The 19,970-nt window shown below is 34.1% G+C and overlaps 1 protein-coding gene across 4 annotated transcripts in view; it reads left to right on the top strand.

Moving 5' to 3' along the window:
- The window catches only part of CNKSR2 (connector enhancer of kinase suppressor of Ras 2), a 255,645-nt gene that overhangs the window by 49,032 nt on the left and 186,643 nt on the right, over positions 1-19,970 (top strand). For all 4 annotated transcript variants that reach the window (XM_024739455.1, XM_024739454.1, XM_024739453.1 and 1 more), the window contains exons 2-3: positions 2,698-2,861; positions 10,686-10,888. In XM_024739455.1, the coding sequence (XP_024595223.1) occupies positions 2,698-2,861; positions 10,686-10,888 (367 nt within the window). The remainder of the gene's footprint in view (positions 1-2,697; positions 2,862-10,685; positions 10,889-19,970) is intronic.

The raw sequence follows: 19,970 nt of genomic DNA, 5'->3' as shown, positions 1-19,970 counted from the left end.
CCTCCCCCTAGGTTCTTCAGAACCATTGTTTTTCTTAGATTCCATATATATGTGTTAGCATACTGTATTTGTTTTTCTCTTTCTGACTTGCTTCACTCTGTATGACAGACTCTAGGTCCATCCACCTCACTACAAATAACTCAATTTCGTTTCTTTCTATGGCTGAGTAATATTCCATTGTATATATGTGCCACATCTTCTTTGTCCATTCATCTGTCGATGGACACTTAGGTTGCTTCCATGTCCTTGCTATTGTAAGTAGAGTTGCAATGAACATAGTGGTACTTGACTCTTTTTGAATTATGGTTTTCTCAGGGTATATGCCCAGTAGTGGGATTGCTGGGCTGTATGGTAGTTCTATTTTTAGTTTTTTAAGGAACCTCCACACTGTTCTCCATAGTGGCTATATCAATTTACATTCTCACCAACAGTGCAAGAGGGTTCCCTTTTCTCCACACCCTCTCCAGCATTTATTGTTTGTAGGTTTTTTGATGACGGCCATTCTGACCAGTGTGAGTTGATACCTCATTGTAGTTTTGATTTGCATTTCTCTAATAATTAATGATGTTGAGCATCCTTTCATGTGTTTGTTGGCAATCTGTATATCTTCTTTGGAGGAATGTCTATTTAGGTCTTCTGCCCATTTTTGGATTGGGTTGTTTGTTTTTTTGATATTGAGCTGCATGAGCTGCTTGTATATTTTGGAGATTAATCCTTTGCCACTTGATTCATTTGCAGATATTTTCTCCCATTCTGAGGGTTGTCTTTTCGTGTTGTTTATGGTTTCCTTTGCTGTGCAAAAGCTTTTAAGTTTCATTAGGTCCCATTTGTTTATTTTTGTTTTTATTTCCATTTCTCTAGGAGGTGGGTCAAAAAGGATCTTGCTGTGTGAACATTTTTGAGGTAGAGAATGATATCGGAATTTTTATGTTGGGGAAGATGGAGAGGATAATGACTAGCAGCAGGAAAACTGTAAAACTGTTTTAGGCCAACTGTTTGTGGCCTGATTTAGAAAGATGGCAGTGGAGAACGAGAGGAAAGGATATATATATATATAAATGATGTTTCGGAGGACCAATTGTTCAGACATGGAGATTGGTTGGATGCAGGGATATACGGAAGATAGATAAATCTAAGATGGCTCCCATGTATTTAGTCTTTATACTGGGATAGATGGTGGTGCCATTCATTGAGACAGTGAATGCAGCAGAGACTCCTCTGGAGGGGAAAATGAGTTGTGTTGTGGCATGTTACAATGTGTAGATTTGTAGGTCTGGCATTCATGAGAGAGGTCTGAAATGGAAGTATGAGGTATTAGATTGCAGTTGAAGACGTGGGCATGGATGAGATTGTTCAGTTAGAATGTAAAGAGGAGAGGTAAGGGGGCCAGGAATGGGTCCCTGGAGTGGAGAGCAACAATATTTTAGGACAGTTGGAGAAAACATCCTGAAAGGGTACAGAGAACGAATGGACAGAGAGAACCAGGAAAGAGTGATGTGCATATACCAATGGAAGGTGCAAGAAAGGTAGTATAGAGAGACTGCAGGGTAACTCAAGTTACTTCAAGAAAGTTTGAAAAGACAATAAGGACATGTGTGGCCTGGTACTAAACTATCCTATCAGGAACCAGGTGGCTTTTAGGAGTGTCTCTCTTCTTCTCTCAGTGGCTACATAATTTGTGTTATGGGACTTTGCTTCCCTTTGCACAATTGTTGTAACCCCGTCTCTGCTTTCTCTACTTGCTTATCATTTCCGCTCTGTCATAATTTCAACTGGATCGTTGCCCATTATGGCCTTTCGTCTCCCTCCTTGACATATAATCAAGACCTTTTCGATTTCGTGATTGCCTCATTTTCTTGGTATTCCTTACTTAAAAATCTGGAGAGAAGTAATCTTGTTAGTCCAGTTCATCATTTATATCAGGTCATTTCATAGGTGATTGAAGCCACCCAATCTGTAGCCTGGCCAATCACTTATGAAGTGCCCTGAGTAATCTTGAAATTTGTATCCACTGTGGATTTCCATTTTTGGATCTGGGTAAATTCCAAATAATGGTGGATTAAGGAGTGCATTATAGGTGAGGAAATAAAGGTGTAAGGGGTTTGGTTCTGAAGGGAGTAACAGGCTGGTGGCGAACACAGGATCAAGGAAATGTTTTTGTTTTATTTTGTTTTTTTAAGATGGCAGAGGTTTGAACAAAAGAGTCAATAAGAAAGAAATGGTTGAAATAGAGCATTTAATTTTTTAATTGTTCAAATAGTGTTAAGGTGGCAGAAGATTCCAGAGCAGAGGAAGATTGATTAGCCTTGTATAGAAAGAAGGGTACCTCTCCCTCTGAAAGAAGAAAGGAGGAGTGGGGTGCAAATAAAGTTGGAAGTAGGAGAACCTGCCCATTAGCACATTTTGAGAAACAGGCAGCGAAGAGAACTGCTGAGAAGAGAGGTAAAGACTTGCAGTAGCTGCTGAGGAAAATTCAAATAGGAGCCTAACAGCTGGGATATGAGGAAGTGATTTTTTTCCCCCAGTGAAGCCCATATATAGGTTGAGGAAAGGTGGATGATTGAACTAGTCCAGAGCTGAAATGGACTTAACTTGTGACTGGGTAGGAGTTAATGCTTGTTTTATTATTTTTTTAAATTTGTTTGGTTCAACTGTCTTTTTTTCTTCATTCTGATCTTCCGTATTTTTCTTTTGCAGGTCTTGATGACTGTTTGCAGCAGTATATTAAGAACTTTGAGAGGGAGAAGATCAGTGGAGACCAGCTGCTGCGCATTACACATCAGGAGCTAGAGGATCTGGGGGTCAGCCGCATCGGCCATCAGGAACTGATCTTGGAAGCGGTTGACCTTCTGTGTGCACTGGTAAGGACATCATAAAACTGGTGGGAAGGGAAACTTTGCTTTTCTTTCCTGTTTTCTTTCCTTTAAAATTTTTTTCCTTAAAATTTTTTTGTTTCTTCTCCTTCGAGCAGAAAAAAAAGCTCCCCTCATTATCAGCCAACTGGATGTGGTGATATTTTCCTCCTTCATTGAATCTGATGTACTATGCAGGACCAAATTACAAATTAAAGGGGCTTATTAACTCAATTGGTGACATTTTATTTAACTACTTGAAAAACTACTTGAAAACTCACCAAGGGAGTTTTCACAGAAGCATTTGGGATGTATGATTGCATACAATCAGTTATAAAGTTCTTTTCCTTCTAAAAGTTTTGCTTTAATATCCCAAATATTAAGTAATCCTATTTTAGAAAAACCATCCTTAAAATAATTAAATTATTTTAGTGTTCTTTGTGTATACATCAATGAAAATTGAATATTGTACATTATATGTCTACTTTTGTGTGTTAAAAGAGCAGTGCCTAGTCAGACAAGAGAAATCAATGTGAAAAGAATCCTGCAAGATTCTGATAGTACATTAGATATTCTGAGAGGAACATAGACTTTTTTTTCCCATGTTAGGTAAGATGACACTAACATGACTGGGGCTAGAGCCACAGTGAAAAAGAACATGAGTCTTATAATAATATGGGATTGAAATTAGACTCAGTCAATTACTGACATTTGTGTGCAAGTCATTTCACCATAGCCTTAGTTCTTTTTTAAAAAATACAGATAATATTAACTACCTCTTGGTATTGGTGTGAAAAGCAAAGGAGATAGTGTTTGAATAGTGCCTAATTCTGTGCCTGGCACACAGTAGGCATTCACTAAGTAGTCACTATTATTAAGATGATGATGATGAATAATAAATGTGTAGATAATTAAACGTAATTCAGGAATCAGTACAGTCAGCACTGTGTGTGACAGATGTAAGTTCTAGTTCCTGCCATCTTGAAAAGCCTAGTGGGGGGAGAGTGACGTATAAATAATCACAATATTATAGTATAATTACTAAAATAAAAGTATGAGCTGAGTATCAGGGGCACAGAAGTTTTGACTAAGATAAATGGGTTCATATTGCAAAAGAGGTGATCTTTAATAGCCTAGTGGAGGACGAGCATGTGTTCTAAGAGGTGGAGGAACAGAGGGAAGGAATTTCCAGGTAGATAAAACAGCACATACACAGGCACACAGAATAAGGAGCATGCCTGGTGTGTATGAAAAATGATAAGCTATTTTCCCACCAAAAATAAGTGGGAAATAGTGGCCTAAAATTAGGCTTTAAAAGATAGAATAGGGCCAGACTGTAAAGTACCTTAATATTCTGATAAGAGAGGACTATGCAAGAATGATCAAATGCTTGCTTTAAAAAGGTAACTGATGGTAGTGAAAAGGGTGGAGTGGACTGGACATAGAGTGAAGACAGGGGAACAATTAGGAGATGTTTAAAATAATCTACTTAGGCTATGAATAGGGCTTAAACTAAGGATGTGCAACAGGAATACAGAAGATCTGGTGACTAGGAGTGGTGAGTGAGATAAAGGAAGTTGAGGAAGATTCCATCTTATTCGCTGCAGAGATAGAGTAGAAGATCTTCCAATAATGAAGATAGGCAATAGCAGCAAGAATAGATTTAGGTGGGAATATAAATTGAGTTTTGGATTTGTTGAATTTGAGGCATCTCTGTGTTATCCAGAAAGAAATACTCATCAGACAATTGAATTTCTGAATTTAGAGCTAAGAAGTGGCTGAAGGTAGAGATTTGGGAGTCTCAAGTATATAGGGATTGAATCCATAGATAGAGAGGTCACCCAGGAAGGGCCGGTAGAATATAAAGAACAAAGGACACAACTTGACACTCCAGCTGGGAAGGAAGAAGGGTAGCCTTCAGAGGAGACTTATGGAGTAGTCAGAGAAGCATGAAGACAACTATGAAAGAGTTGTCACAAGAGCACTGGGAACTGTTATTTTCATTAAGGAACACCAATAATGTCATCAAATTTCACTAAAAGCCAATAGAATTAGCAAGGGGAAAAGAACTGATTGAAAATAGTTTTTAAAGAATCTGAAACCAGATTGGTTGAATAGTACCTCCCACTTACACATTTCAGTCTAACCTTAATTGTCCTTTCCTCAGAGATATTCCCTGATCACTCCCTCACCCTGGCCTGGTCTAAAATTGGCCCCCACTCTTCCTCTCTTTCTTAACCCTCATCTCATTTCATAATTATATACTTGTGTGTGTATTTATTAGTTTAATGTCTGTTTCTTCTGCTAGACTACAAGCTATGTGGGAAAAGTGACATTGCTTATTGAACCCCTAGTGTGTAGCACAAATGCCTGGCAATAGTAGATGCTGAATAAACGTTTTTTGAAAGTGGTGATGAAAGAGACTTGACATATTTTTCACATGATAATTTGGGGATCTTCTTGTTTCCTTATTCCTGAGATAAAAGAAATTAATTCAGACCAGAGCATGCACTTACACTCTCCCTTATGTGAATCAGATTGCAGAAATCATGCCTGAAATAAAAGCCAGTACTCAGCGTAAGGTAAGAGTCCACAGTGTTTTTGCATACTGGTCTCCAAATATGAGTCAGAACCGCTATGAAGGTACAATATAAGTGGCTTGGAGATGGGTATCTGACCTAGCAGTCCCCTATTTGCTACATCTTCTATAATAGTAAAGTTGAGTGTGTCACAGCTTGAAGTCTAGAGTGTATGTGTGATAAGCAGGGCTTCTCTTAGATGAACCACTCACATGCTGAGCTCCACTCTGCCACTTTGAAAAAGGAAGTAAGATTGGTGATTACGGTACTACCTACAGATAGTCTAGACCTGTAGACTTTGGAGTTTGGCCTGGGATAAGCTCTGCTGACCTAGACTTACTTAAAAGGATGGTATCAGAGATACAGATCACTGCCGTGCAGTTCTGGGTTTAAGCAGCATAATGTTGCATCATTTTCTTGGGAAAAAGTAAATCAAAACATTAAATTCACTCTTTCTATGTTTATTCCCCAAGGAGGTCAAATATTAAACTTCCTTTTCACTGCTTCCTAATGGCTATACATCAACATGTTAAAAGTGCACATATCTTACAGTTTATGCACCAGATGTTTTCCAGTGAATATAAAGCAAATTTCCAAGCAGTGAATTCTGATTTACTTCTACATGCCGTTATAAAATCAGGAGGTGACATCCCTCTTCAGCAAGCTGAGCATCAGGAGTTGTGCTGTCGGCAATGGGGAACTATGTTTTGTCTCTTCAAAACTGTAATGTCTCTACTGACTCTTCTACTTTTTCCTACATCTACTGTATTTATTTCTTCTTTTAACAATTATATATTCATGCTCATACAGTGCTACCACAGGGAATACAAAGATTGAAAAGGCATAGTCTGTGCTCTTAAGATGTATACAGTCCAGTAAAGACAACAGTCATTAAAAGATAATATAGATTTATTTTTAAAATCCCAGGGGAGTGCAGAAGGAGATGGTGAACACTACTGAGGGATCCAGGAACTGTAAGTGGGATTTGCATTGGGACTTGCAGGATGCGTAGATGTTTGCCAGATTAAAAAGTTGGAGAAAAGTTATCTAGGCAGAAAAAATATGTGTAAAGACAGAATTGTGAAAGAGTATTCAGTGATAAGAGAAAAATAAGAATTTTGAGTTAGCTGCTGCAGAGTGGGAAGTGATGGGAAGAATGTCACCTTACACTTTGTATCACATTATAATTCTTTGCTTAGGTTTTTTGGTCCTTGATATGCTTTCTGCCTAGTGATTAGCAAGTAGAGGATAGTCAATTAATGTTATCTTACTGAATGGAATTATCTGCCTTTCTCCAGAGAACTGTAATTTTTTTCTCTTGCCGACACAGTCTCAGAGTCTGAAGTTTCTGTTCCTAAAATAAGGAAGACACAGAAAAATTACCAAATTCCTTTGTTTTACTTGAGCAGTGGAATATTTTCATCTGCCTTGTCTTGAAATTAGTCCTGATGGGGAATAAATGTTATGGCAGCTGTTGAAAATCAAAGGTTTATTTAGTAACTTGTTCATTCATGCAACATATATTTATTAAGCACCGACTATACTGTTTGTACCATGTTATCCTAGAAAGAAATAAGCTTTTCATGATTTGGAGTTATAGTAACTCTTTCAAGCTGTTATGCTACCATTTGGTGTGCTTCAATAGAGAGCACCTTGTATTAACTAAAATAGTAAAGCATAAATAAAATACATATAGTTTAATGTATAGCCCTTAATTTATGTTTTGACAGTGCACCTTTTATTGAGAAGTACAAGTGAATCATTTATGACAGGATAAGAACAGTTTGCATTTCATTCTTCATATACTTTTCATGTAATAGGTATTTTGTAGGAAAAAGTTGATGCCTGCCATTGCTAGGATTTGTTTCTTTGCAACATAATTGCTTGGTTCATTCATCTCACAATAATTCATTTCTAAAAAAAATTCATTAAAGCAATCTTTTTAGGACTCACACATATTTATAAAGCAAAGTATTATAAAACCTAAACACCTGCTACATGGTGCATTCAAATTAAGAGCTCTGAATAAAATAGCATTGACTTGTAAAATACATGGTGCCAATATTTCCAGTTAAGTGTTTAGTGAGAATTTGCCACTAGTGAGGGAGCCAGCTCGATTTTCTCAAATGTTGTTTCTTTCTTTCATGTGCTTTTGCATGCGTATAACTGAGAAGAACAGTAGAAACTTAGCATCAGTTCCTTAAGATTAGACTGGCTATGTTGAATCAGTGTGGAGTCACACCTGGTTCCTGGCATGAATGTTACTGACCACATAGGTAACATATAGGATAAAGAAAATCGCTAAGTACATTTCATGTCCAAGCTTTTGTTTACTTGATGTAGTCCTTTCTGTACCAATAGTAATGCCTAGTTGTCCCATGCATATCCAGTAAAAAGCAAGTCTGTAGTGAATAAACCTGCATTTTTAAAAAGTTGAGACAGTACTTCTCAACTGCATACCTTTGGCCAAAAGCAAAGGGGTGCTTCATATACTTGTTGCTTCTTTACATGGTAGGCAGGGGAGTGTGATTTACTGGTGACTTAGTGAGTCACAACAAACCGTCCACTTTCATGAAGGAAAAAGCAAAAAGATATCTGTGTTGTCAGTAATTGATTTTGAGCTACTTAGAACTGAGAACTGTGATGATGAAAATTAACTTGAGAGATCAACTAATCCATCTCTTTTGTTCAAATAGTATCACACAGACACTGTTATATACAGAGAAGCTTCTAACCTATTTTTGTACTCTTCTAGAATTCTTAAATGCTTTTGAATTACTGATTTAACTAGTTATATTTGTTAACTAGAATAAGTTTTAAGAATTTACTACGCATTTTTTGTCTCTTCTCGCTACTGGATTCCTCTGTGGCCTGTATTTTTTACCTGAAATTCCTCCATATAGGATATTTATTTAGTAGGCTTCCAAGTTAGGAGACCTCAGGGTATCTTACCAGGTTTTGTCCAGAAGATTTTTCTCTTCTCTAATTCTTGAGTTGTATTTTTTTTAATGTAATGCTATCTTAAATTTTGGAATCTTCAAAGTATTTTTACTTTGCCTTCAGATTTTTATGAGAAGATCTGTACTCTTTTAAAATCATTTTTACCTTTTCTAATAAAATATTTGAGATGGTAATATAAGAAGAGATAATTTAAATGAATCTTTTGTCGGGGCTACTGGCTACAGAGTGCAAGTTATGTTACCAGGTTGATTGATTAGGTTCCTCACTAATAAACTATTTACATTTGAGTTTCTCTGAGAAATTTTTATAATTTGTTTTGTAAACAAATATTTTCTCATTAAAATCATTAATACACAAAAATGAAAAGGGCAGACACTGTTGTACTTAAGGGAAAATGCTTTAACACGGGGAAAACTTATGAAAATACTTTCAAGTACTTCAGAAGTATCATTTTCAGTTTAGTTGATATAAGTTATCTAGTCATTATCTAGTCATTAGAGAATATCTCTTATAAGAGGATACGTGCTGGATAAAATCTCCTAAATGTTTCACAAATAATCCATGCTCAGATGCAATAGAATTTGGATAGAATGTTGTTTTATTTGTGTAAACCAAACCTTTTAACTTGAGAGACTATTGCAATTCAAATTTAGCGGTGAATATATAATATACTATGTTTTTTAAAAAACAAATCCATGGCTCCAAAACAGTGTTCTTTTAGTAAAAATGTAAATTCTCAGCAAAGAACAATCAGATTTTTATCACTATTAAATCTTTAGTGGTAACATACATAACTTGCTATTAATGTTTATGCATCCAAATCTTCCTCTACGCCCTCCTTTTTTCTCCTCTAAGTTATTTCTTTTCTTAAATAGAAAGAATAAACCTAAATTTCATATAAACTAGCTACCCAGTGATTGTTGACTTGATAATATAGCTAAATTCATTGTGCCATTTTCTTCCCTTTTTCATTTCCCCCAGTATTTTCTTCCATTTTGTTTCACTTGTTTCTACTACCCTGCTTGAACAGGAATAGATTATTGGTGCTAAGGAGTGGGGGTAGAGGTATTTCCTCACAGGTGGCCTGTGGGCTTGTAGTCCCATTCTCATTTCTGTCTACTCTCAGCTCTGAGCTCTAAGCAAATCAAAATATCTCCCTGTGTCTCACTTTACTTAACTGTAAAAGGAGGGGATAAATCAAACTTAGAATTTATTTGGGCCTCAGAGGCTATCTAACATTCTTTGGGTTTTATGCTTTTCTGTAAGTTAATAATACTTTTAATTTTACACATGATGGTAACGTACATGCTGCTAAGTACTTTGATCAAGGTCATCCTCTGATCAGGTTAACAACTCACAATTATCTGTTTTAAAATTCATTGTGACTTGTGAAATCTTTCCCTAAAGTTTATTTGAGGGGATCTGACAATATTTTCCTATTGCATATGGTAAAAAAAGTTTATTTGTATTTATTCATATAAATCCTTTTTGCAATAATTTATAGATAAAACATTTAGGGTGAAATAATATATATTAATGGAAATTGAAAAGTGAGACCAAGGAAAAGAACAATTATACTTACCAAAAAGTCATTATGATTTCTTTAGATGTGCTTCATATTTGACTGTGAGCTAATGCAACCATGACAAAATTATAAATAAGTTTAGTTTTATAATTTGTATTATAAAAAGGAGAAAGCATATTGGTTTCCCTGAGGATGCAGAGGTTTTCCTGGTATACCATATCATAAAAGAAACTTCTTATGTGAGTCATTATGAAGAGGACACAGAAGAAAAGTTATATTGTATGTGATTTATTTTTTGCTATTTCATTTTATTGTTGGATTGTACTTATTTTCTCATTTGGGGAAAGCAGAATTTTTCCTAGTGCCTACATTCATGACTATGCATATGCTAATAGATACTCAGAAATAATTGTTGATAATAATGAATTTCACAAGTAAATGAACTTAGGTTTGGGTTAAAAAAGAAACTGCTTATGAGTCCTTATAATCTTTCTGTCTTGGGTGGCATAATTCCAAGATATAATGCCCTCATCTTTCCATGTTCATATTAGCACTTACACATTTTCTTGTAATTTGTTTATCTGACGTTTCCCCAAATCCTCATTTGACTATGGGTTCTGCTAGGCCAGGAATCCTATCTTATTTATGTGTAACTCTTAATATTTGTTCCACTGCCTGTACATATAGTAAAGTACTCAGTAAATGTTTTAACGAATGAATAAAATATTGACTTTAAGTATATTTGTTCTCTGTCTTTTTATATTTCAGAATTATGGCTTGGAAACAGAAAATCTAAAAACCCTTTCTCACAAGTTGAATGCATCTGCCAAAAATCTACAGAATTTTATAACAGGGAGGAGAAGGAGTGGCCATTATGACGGGAGAACCAGCCGAAAATTGCCAAATGATTTTCTGACTTCAGTTGTGGATCTGATTGGAGCAGCCAAGAGTCTGCTTGCCTGGTTGGACAGGTAAAATCTTTCATGTGTTTCCTAAGTTATCCTCCTCAGGCATCAGTGTGAATATAACGTTATTTCATTTTTTTCTTGTGAAAGGATTAGATAAGTACGAGGAATATTAACAAATGCCTAATTATGATTTACCACAATATAAGCATATCATCAAAGAGATACTGTTTGCAAAATTTTATATCCAAGTAGCTAATCAATAATTAGTCCCTGACAGTTTCAAAATACATTTGCTGCTCTATAAGGAAAATCATTTTTGGCTGTCATAACAAGATTTATAATACTACCTTGTCTCCTGATTTTCTGTATTCTTTTCATTCATTGGTCATATTTAAGGAAGTGACCATCAGTATTCTATCTATTGTTTTAAATGGGTAATGAGACACTGACACTTTCATAGCATGCACTGTATGTCTCATTACCTTTGCTTTATTTATTCTTTATTATTATTCACATTGCACAGTCAATTTTGGATATTATAAAAACAATTTTGGTCCTTTTTTTGCTAACTTAGTTAAGTTTCATTTGTCTTGGAACACATAAAAGTTTTCATAATATAAAATGAAAAAAGTTAGATTAAAATTGTATATGTGATTAAACATTTTAATGGTAAAACATTACAACTATTTAAAAAATACTAAATAAGCTCTTTCATTTTTGAAAATATTTTTGTAGGGGACATGTACTGTGTTATGATGGTTAAATAATCAAATCTTAAAAAACATTTTGTCTCTTATAAGAAATTCTGATATGTAGGATTTTACTAGAATTCTTTCTTGAATAAATGTCAGTAGAATTTACATACATATATATACACATATATACGCAGTGACCCTTGAACAACATGGGTTTGAACTGCATGGGTCCGCTTATATACAGAGTTTTTTCAATAAATACGCACTACATTACTATATGAGCATAATCATCCATTGGTTGAATCTGTGGATATGGAGGGCTGACTATAAAGTTACACATGACTTTTCGACTGTGTGGGGTTGGCACCCATAACCCTCTCTTTGTTTGAAGTTCAACTGTATTATATTTTGGCTTTTAAAAAATATGAGACTTTATATTAAAAACAAAGTATTTGTATGTCTAAGGTAAAAGTTAAGGTAATTTTACTTAATTCTATATTGTCTAAATTTATATATATTACTAATAACATATAACATGACAATACTAAATCCAAATCTGAACACTAAGCTGTAATTATTAGCTTTTTGATAATTAATCGGCAGACAGCATATTTCTCTTATATTATGACATCATGAAAATTCTCATAATTGTTTAAACCACATTTATCCATTGTATGAAGTAATTGCTGTTTAAACATGTAAATTCTACAAGTAGTATAATGGTCAGTAAGTAAATATATTTAAAATATGGCTTATCCTTAAGTAACGTAATAATCTTGTTTCAGGAGGCTTCTCAGTAATCAGAAACTTATAGAAAATATATTTGATTTTAGTTATATCTTCTTATAACTATCACCTGTCCTATAATTGTAAATTAGCTCAGCCTTGATATTTATATTTGGTAAATTTCATTATTTTCTTTTTACACTAGTACTTGTTAAATCAGTAAATAAATAGAATGATTAGAGAATGTTTTTACTTCTTAATGGCAGGTATGGCTGTTTATAAAATCACATAATGGCTTCTAGAACACTACATAGTAGTTTCTGATTTTATTGTATTATATAATTTTTTATGGTGGCATTATTTTTATCATCTAATAAGATGTCCTTAGTAAATGCCAGTTCATCTACAAACATACATGAGCGTACACACACATACATAGTAATCCATGAAGTCAATCAATGGTATTTTGCGTTTGTTTCATCGAAAGAGAAAATGTGACAAAAAGTCTGAAGGAAATAATTTAAATCATCTGTTTGGCTTCCATTGCTGCAAAGGTTCTCACAATGCTTATTTTGTGTTATATCATACTACCGATGGTGATCATTAAATCAAAGGCCATTTAACATTTTGATCATAAAAATAAAATATATACTTAGAAGGAAAAGAGACAACTTTATGATAACTTTAAAATCTTCTGCTGAGACTGTAAATTTTAAAAAGAAACTGAAGTTTATATTTTGAAGATTTTTCTCAGGAAAGTTCAGCTCCAGGCTGGCTTGTCTATAATCAATATGCTTTAACAGCTTTAGTTTTAAAAAGGAAAGAAGAAGGAGAAAAAGAATTCTTTGTCATTTTAAGGCATTTGGACTTTATGCTGAAGGCAATGGGGAGCTGTTTAGGGTCACTGTTGTGTTCAGACCTTTAAATTTTGAAGATTACTTGGGCTATAATGTTGGGAAAGATTAGGGAAAGAATAAGGCTGGAAGAAGGGAAACCAGTTAAGAGGTTGTTTCAGGAATATTTGTCCCTCATTACCTGCCCAGCACCCCCTCAGATACCAAAACCTGAGGATTCTCAAGTCCCTTATATAAAATGACAGTATTTGCATGTAACCTACGCACATCCTCCTTTATGTTTTAAATCATCTGTAGATTACTTATAATACCTAATACGGTGTAAATGCTATGTAAAGAATTGCCTTGTACAACAAATTCAAATTTTGCTTTTTTGAACTCTCTGGAATTTTTTTTCAAATATTTCGATTCGAGGTTGGTTGAATCCATGGATATGGAACCTGCCAGTATGGAGTGCCAGCTGTTATCATGCTGCTGCTACTATTGGTGATTCTGATGCTACCAGCCACACTCAAAGCAAACCTAGGAGAGTTGTCTTCATTTTACAGATAGGAAAACTAGCACATACAGAGGCAGAAGTTAAGTTCAAAACCAAATAGGAAGTAAGTGGTGGAGCCGGGATTCATTCCAGGCGCCTGACTACAGAGTTGATTCTCTCCATTGCTATTTACTGAGATCTTTAATTAGAGAAGCAGCAGTGAGGATAGAAGACTGTTAGACAGAGAGACTAAGGAAAAGGAGACACCTAAGGTGAATAAGAGGTATCTGACTTGGCTGACTCAATGGATGGTGATGCCATTATCAAAACAGGAGGAACAGGTTATGGTGGAGGACAAGTGTTGAGTGTTGGCCATGATAGACTGTGAAAAGGTCTTTAGAGTATTGCTGCTCAGAAAAGATATACGGTGGATAGAGATTTGGGAATAGTTAAAATATAGGTGGTAGTTAAAGTCCTGAATACATTAATATGGTGGTGTAAGGAGATTTTTAGAATGGATTCCTCTTATCCTGCTCTATTTGCTTTCCATAACACAAGCCCTTCTAACACAGTATGTAATTTACTTATGTGTTATTGTTTTTGTCTGACTGCTCTATATATAATGTATGCTTCTGGAGAGCATGGATTTTCATCTGCTTTGTTCACTGCTATCACAATTATCTAGAAGAGTTCCTGCCCTATAGTGGGTGCTCAATAAATTTTTCTGAGTGAATGAAGAGAACTGAGAAAAGGAATGACCTCTGCAGACCACCACGAACCGAAGGATGATTAGAAGTTCAGCTTATGGAAAAAAATAAGAAGACATAACCAGACTCCATAGGATAGAATTAGTTGAGAGTGTGTCACGGTAGCAAAGGGAGTAAAGAGTTTTTTGGTGGGCGGGTGGGGGGACAGTGTTGATATTTTAGTATTATTTTATTTTTTTCCAACTTTATTGAGATATGAGTGATATATAACATTGTGTAAGTTTGAAGTGTACAACGTGATGATTTGATACACATATACATTGCAAAATGATTACCATGATAAGATTAGTTAATATAATCTATCACCTCGCATAATTACCTTTTCTGTGTATGTGGTGAGAACGTTTAAGATGGGAATAAGGGGTTTTAGGGAAAAAAAGGAAGTGGTCAGTAGAGTCAAATGCTGCTGACAGGTTAGGCACGGTAAGGCTGAAAGTGTGTAGTAAATTAGGGAATCAGGATATATGTGATCTTACCAACAACAGTTTAGTGTTTTTACTTAAAATTAATGAAAACTGGAATTCTTGGGTTGATTGTGAGTTAAAGGTAAGTGATAACTCCTCTTTGAAGAAATTTTTCTGTGAAATGGTTTGTAGTTCAGGATAGTTTTGTATAATAATTAACTTCTACTTTTCATAGACTGCATCTTTTAGAGGTGTTGGAAAAGAGGAAAGGCAAATGATGAGGGCTACTTCTATATCTGGGAACTTACTTTGCTTCCTTCTCTTTCATGGATTGTATGAATATCTTAACTACTCCTTGGCTAATATAAATTTCAAAAGGTCCCAAAATCAATTTAAATGTAATAGGATTTTATCTATAACTGTGCCAAGTAAAATGTTTATGCTGTTTGTTTTCCTGACAAGTAGCCCAGACTTTTATTAGAGATTGTTAGTGGATGTGTATTTAAGTTATATTTTTATTCCTTTCAAAGAAAAAATGTTTTCTAGGTAGCAGCAAGAGCACAAGACAACATTCCACATGCCCTCTTGTTTCAGTGTGTTCTGCAAACTACACAGGAAGCAAAACACATTAATCAATGCTAGAAAAGCCAAAAGAGCAGTGTTCTCCATGACTCTGTTGTGAATCCCTGCCGAAATACATCGTGAAATAGTATAAAAGAACAAAGGGCTAAGAGAGAGTTGAGTTTCAGCTCTGCCTCTGGCCCTGGGTAACCTTGAACCTTAACCTCTGTTTTTATTTTCTTTTTAGAATAAGGATGTAAGACCTGCAGAATTTGAAGTTCTCTTCTAAGCACTAATATTCTATAAATCATTGACCTTGTTCACCAAAGCCATATGAGGAATATATTCATCTTATTTCCCTTTACATAATTTCAAAGAATAAACACTAGCAAAGTTTGTTGGTGACTTGTAGAATCATGATTTAACTCCCTACCTCTTCTCTGACTAAATTTAGTTAATACCAAGTTCTAGACCAAAACTAATCTGTTTTTGTGCTTTCTTTATATAAGGTAAGAATGTATCTTGTCTTTTTTATTTTTGTTTTGAAGAACTTAGAACTTAAGTACTTAATTATAAAAGTTCCATAGAAATTATGTTGGCCAAAAACTTTTAATATCTTGATTTGTCATGGTAGATTGCCTTTAATTTGGAGGGTTTAAAATGGTCACTGCAATCGAATATTGCCAAGCATTGGATCTTTAACCTTAGTTTATTCCTTTAGTGTACAATATAGTATAATTCTTTAGTTGAAAAATGAAAAATTCTCTCAGGTAACTATGGTTATTTTGATGCCAAACAACTGGCTTAATTTTTTAAAAATCTGACTTTTTGGCATTAATTTTTTTTTACATTTTGGGGAGAACTTGCATGCACAGCAATATGATGAGTTTATTGCAATTTTTATTTTATGTCACTTGAAGGGAGAAAGGAAAAGAAAGAATAGGAAAAAATCTTTAATTTAGCTCCATACTGAACTAGATGCTTTTCATGTATTGACTTATTGAATTCTCACGAAGCGGGTATCATTATCCCCATTTTACATATGAAACATGAAGTAATTTGCCTGAAGTTATTCACTAGTGTGAAAATTATAATTTGAATCTATTTTTGTTGTGATACCAAAGCCCTTCTTGTTTCTATCATGTTCCTTTGTCATACTACGTCTCCTTTTGAATGTGGACCAGTTCTTAAGGATTTTGAGGAAGCAGTTCTTAGGAATGCGGCATATATAAACATTTATTTGTACTTTGGTGTTTCTCCTCAAATGCTAAACAAGAATACCACTTTTCTTTTTCTGGCCTTGATACTTCAAATTGCTATATAGAATTTTTTTATAGAAAGTTTATTTCTCATTTTACTTTGAAGACATCAATGAGATATCTCTTAATATCACTGAAAGCCTTTTGAATGTTTAAGGCAAAAGCATTAGGGTGCTAGGGAAAATGTTTACAAATCACAAAAACTGCAATTTCAGTGGAGCTTCCATTTAAGTAACATTTATTTTCAAAAATTAGCTCCTTACATTTCTTAAAGAAAATAAAATCTAAGGCTAACAGAAATCCCCTTTTTCTTCGTATTTTAAATATTGACTTGAGTGAAACAACAGACTTTCCCAGAGGAAAAGCTTCAGAGGTGAATCACAGTTGGTAGCTTTACTGTTTATTTTCAATTCATGGTTTACTTGTCTATTTTTAACCTACGTCCTGCTGTTTTTCACACCTCATCTTTCTTACAGTTTTATATGGCTTTGCCAGATCAATCTATACTTGGACGTTTCCAGATCACTGCATGTACCATGTTGTACAGTAACATCATTAAAAAATATTCAGAAGTATTATATATAGAAAAAGTTTATTTTGCTATTTATAATGAAAATTTATTATTTTCTCTCATTTTTAGCATTAATACCTATTTCTAATTGTTTCTGAAATACATTTTAAGATCATTCTGTTTTGAAAGGATCAATGAGATGTCTTTTTATATCACTGAAAACCTTTTAAATGTTTAAGGCATAAGGGTTAGTATGCCAAGGGAAAAAATGTATTCTTTGAAATCTTTTGCTTTATCTACGAAAGTGGTTGAACTAATTTCTTCTTCCATGATATGAAACTATAGGACAAAAATTATTTCTATACCAGGGAAAAATTACAGAGACAAAGAAATCTACCCCAAACACTACCAAATGCTGTGGCTCGTTGTTGTTTGGTCTTATTTCCTCTTGTGTGCTCAGTGCTCCAACTTGGCACCTCTTGTTCCAGAAATGAGCAGTGATGTTAGCAAGGCTATTGTTCATAGAATGCCCCTTAGGCTCAGCAGTGCCAACCTGAGAAACAGTAAGGCCTTCCAGATTTCCTAATTAACTCCTTAGTTTTTCTTGTTAGCTTCTAATTTGTTTAGGATTTCTGAACCATTAATAACCTTTCCATAAATGCTTTTGTTTGAAAAGAATGTACAACAAATATTTTTTATAGGGTCAATAACTTTTGCACTAGAAAGAAGTATAAGCATTTTATTATCCATTTGATGATTTGAGGATAGTTGTGTAACTTTTAAGATCTAAGTAGGATGGTTCCTGTAATGGCCATTTATTAATGAGCCAAAGATTTTATTTATTTATTTTTTAACTTTCTGGCATCAGAAATTTTTCCTGCCATGAATTTTATTTTGTTTACCTCGAGTCAGCCACGTGTTTTTTTCTAAGTAGCCTGAGCTCTAACTTGGGGTTTCTTTAGACTGAGGAACAAATTCCTCTCTTAATTTTGTTTTGTTTTCAAGTTGATCATGTTAGAGATCCATTTCTTTATCTCATTAAGTCATGATTGAGTGTTCATCTTTGGTAACTGACAAAGACTGGAACCTGTCAGCCTTCTTTTATTTATCATCATCCCAAACATTAAGATGTGCTGGCTAAGAATGGTTCTTGTGTGATTGTATATGATTTGCCTTTAAAATGAAAACTTTAGGGGAATTCACTACAAGAAAAAATGCATGTTTTCCTAGGTATATCTTAGATTTTTTTTTCCAGTTTTTTTTTGACAGTTAATCTTGAGCGAGAAGCTTGTCCCACTTGAAATATGAGTGCTCAGCAAAGTGGAAAACACGCCTTAGAATTCAGTTTGCTATCAAATAGATTTTTCTTTTGGTACATTTTCAAGATCAAATGAGTCTTTTTTTAAGATTTTATGGGGAAAATCATGCTGTACTTCATCTCATCACTTTTGAATGAAGCTTTTAGATTTTATTAACAGACTTTGACCTTTGCAAAACTAGGAACCCAAGCTCCTTCTAATCATGCCAGAAGCATTTTTGAATTCTTAATTAAAATGCCAATTTTTATGCTTCAGTGCAGCAGAAAAAATCGTCTTGGGGTGGTTTTTTTAAATGATGTTTTCCTAGAAGTGCTTGTATCTTAACATCTTTTAAAAAATAGTTTTATTGAAGCCTAATTTACATTCTATAAAATTTATCCATTTTAAGTTTAATGAGTTTTAATAAATTTAGATATAGCTATGCAATGACTTCAGATTAATTAATTACATACATTTTGTTCTAATTATCATTATTTAAATTCTTAATGACTCCTGTTTTAGTAAACTATGTTGAAAAATATACCATTTCAGAATAGGAATAAACAGTAGTGGAAGACAGCGCATAATAGACTGCGGTATATAGAATCATTTAGAAAACAATATGTTCAAACCCCTGGAAAAAGAAAGGGTCATTTGATAAGTAGAATTGGGGTACTTGATTAAGCCTTTGGAGAATAAATAATGATAGAACACTACCTGTTCACTAAAGTAATTTTAGGCCTATCATTTATTTAAGAGGGAAAAATAAATCCATAAGAAAACTGGAGAAAATATAGACAAAAAATGATTTCTAGATGTAGACTTATTATTAAGTATTTTAAAATATGAAATAAAATGCAAAGAAATATGCTGTTTGACTTTGACTACATAAAATTGAAAAACATGACTAAGTATAAGACAGATGACAAACTGGGGAAAATACTTGCAACAAACAGTTACGAGAAGCAGGGGGTTAATGTGTACTAGGTGAATATTACATTTAAATTAAAAACGAAGAACACCAAAATGCAACAGATGAGCCTATAAATAGACAATTCAAAAAACAAGAAACAGAAACTGCTAAGATGTATATACCACAAAATAATTTCAAAGTACTTGAAGCAAAAAATGACAGAACTAAAAGAAGAAATAGACAGATCCACAATTACAATTGGCTACCTCATCTCCTCTCTCAAAACAGAAAGTAAGGATTAGAAGAGCTGAACAACACCAGATAACAAGATATACTTGACATTTTGAGAGCATTTCATCCAACAACAGTAGAATACAAATTCTTTTCAAGTGCCCATGGAACATTCATGAAGGTACACCGTATCTGCATCATAAAACAAACTTCAACACATTTAAAATAGTTTAAATCAGTTAGAATCTCTTCTTTAACCATAATGGAGTCAAACTAGAAATCAAACAACACACTTCTAACTAATCCATGGATAAAAGAGGAAATCTCAAGGGAAATAAAAAGAAATACATTGAACAGAATGAAAATTAGAGCAAGTCATAGTTTTTGAGGCACGCAGCTAAAGCAATTCTGAAAGGAAAATTTGTAAGCACTGAATGCTTATATCAGA

Source organism: Neophocaena asiaeorientalis, unplaced genomic scaffold (assembly GCF_003031525.2).
Source record: "Neophocaena asiaeorientalis asiaeorientalis breed wild unplaced genomic scaffold, Neophocaena_asiaeorientalis_V1.1 scaffold194, whole genome shotgun sequence".
Taxonomy (NCBI): Eukaryota; Metazoa; Chordata; class Mammalia; order Artiodactyla; family Phocoenidae; genus Neophocaena; species Neophocaena asiaeorientalis.
This window is presented reverse-complemented; position numbering and strand designations above follow the sequence as displayed.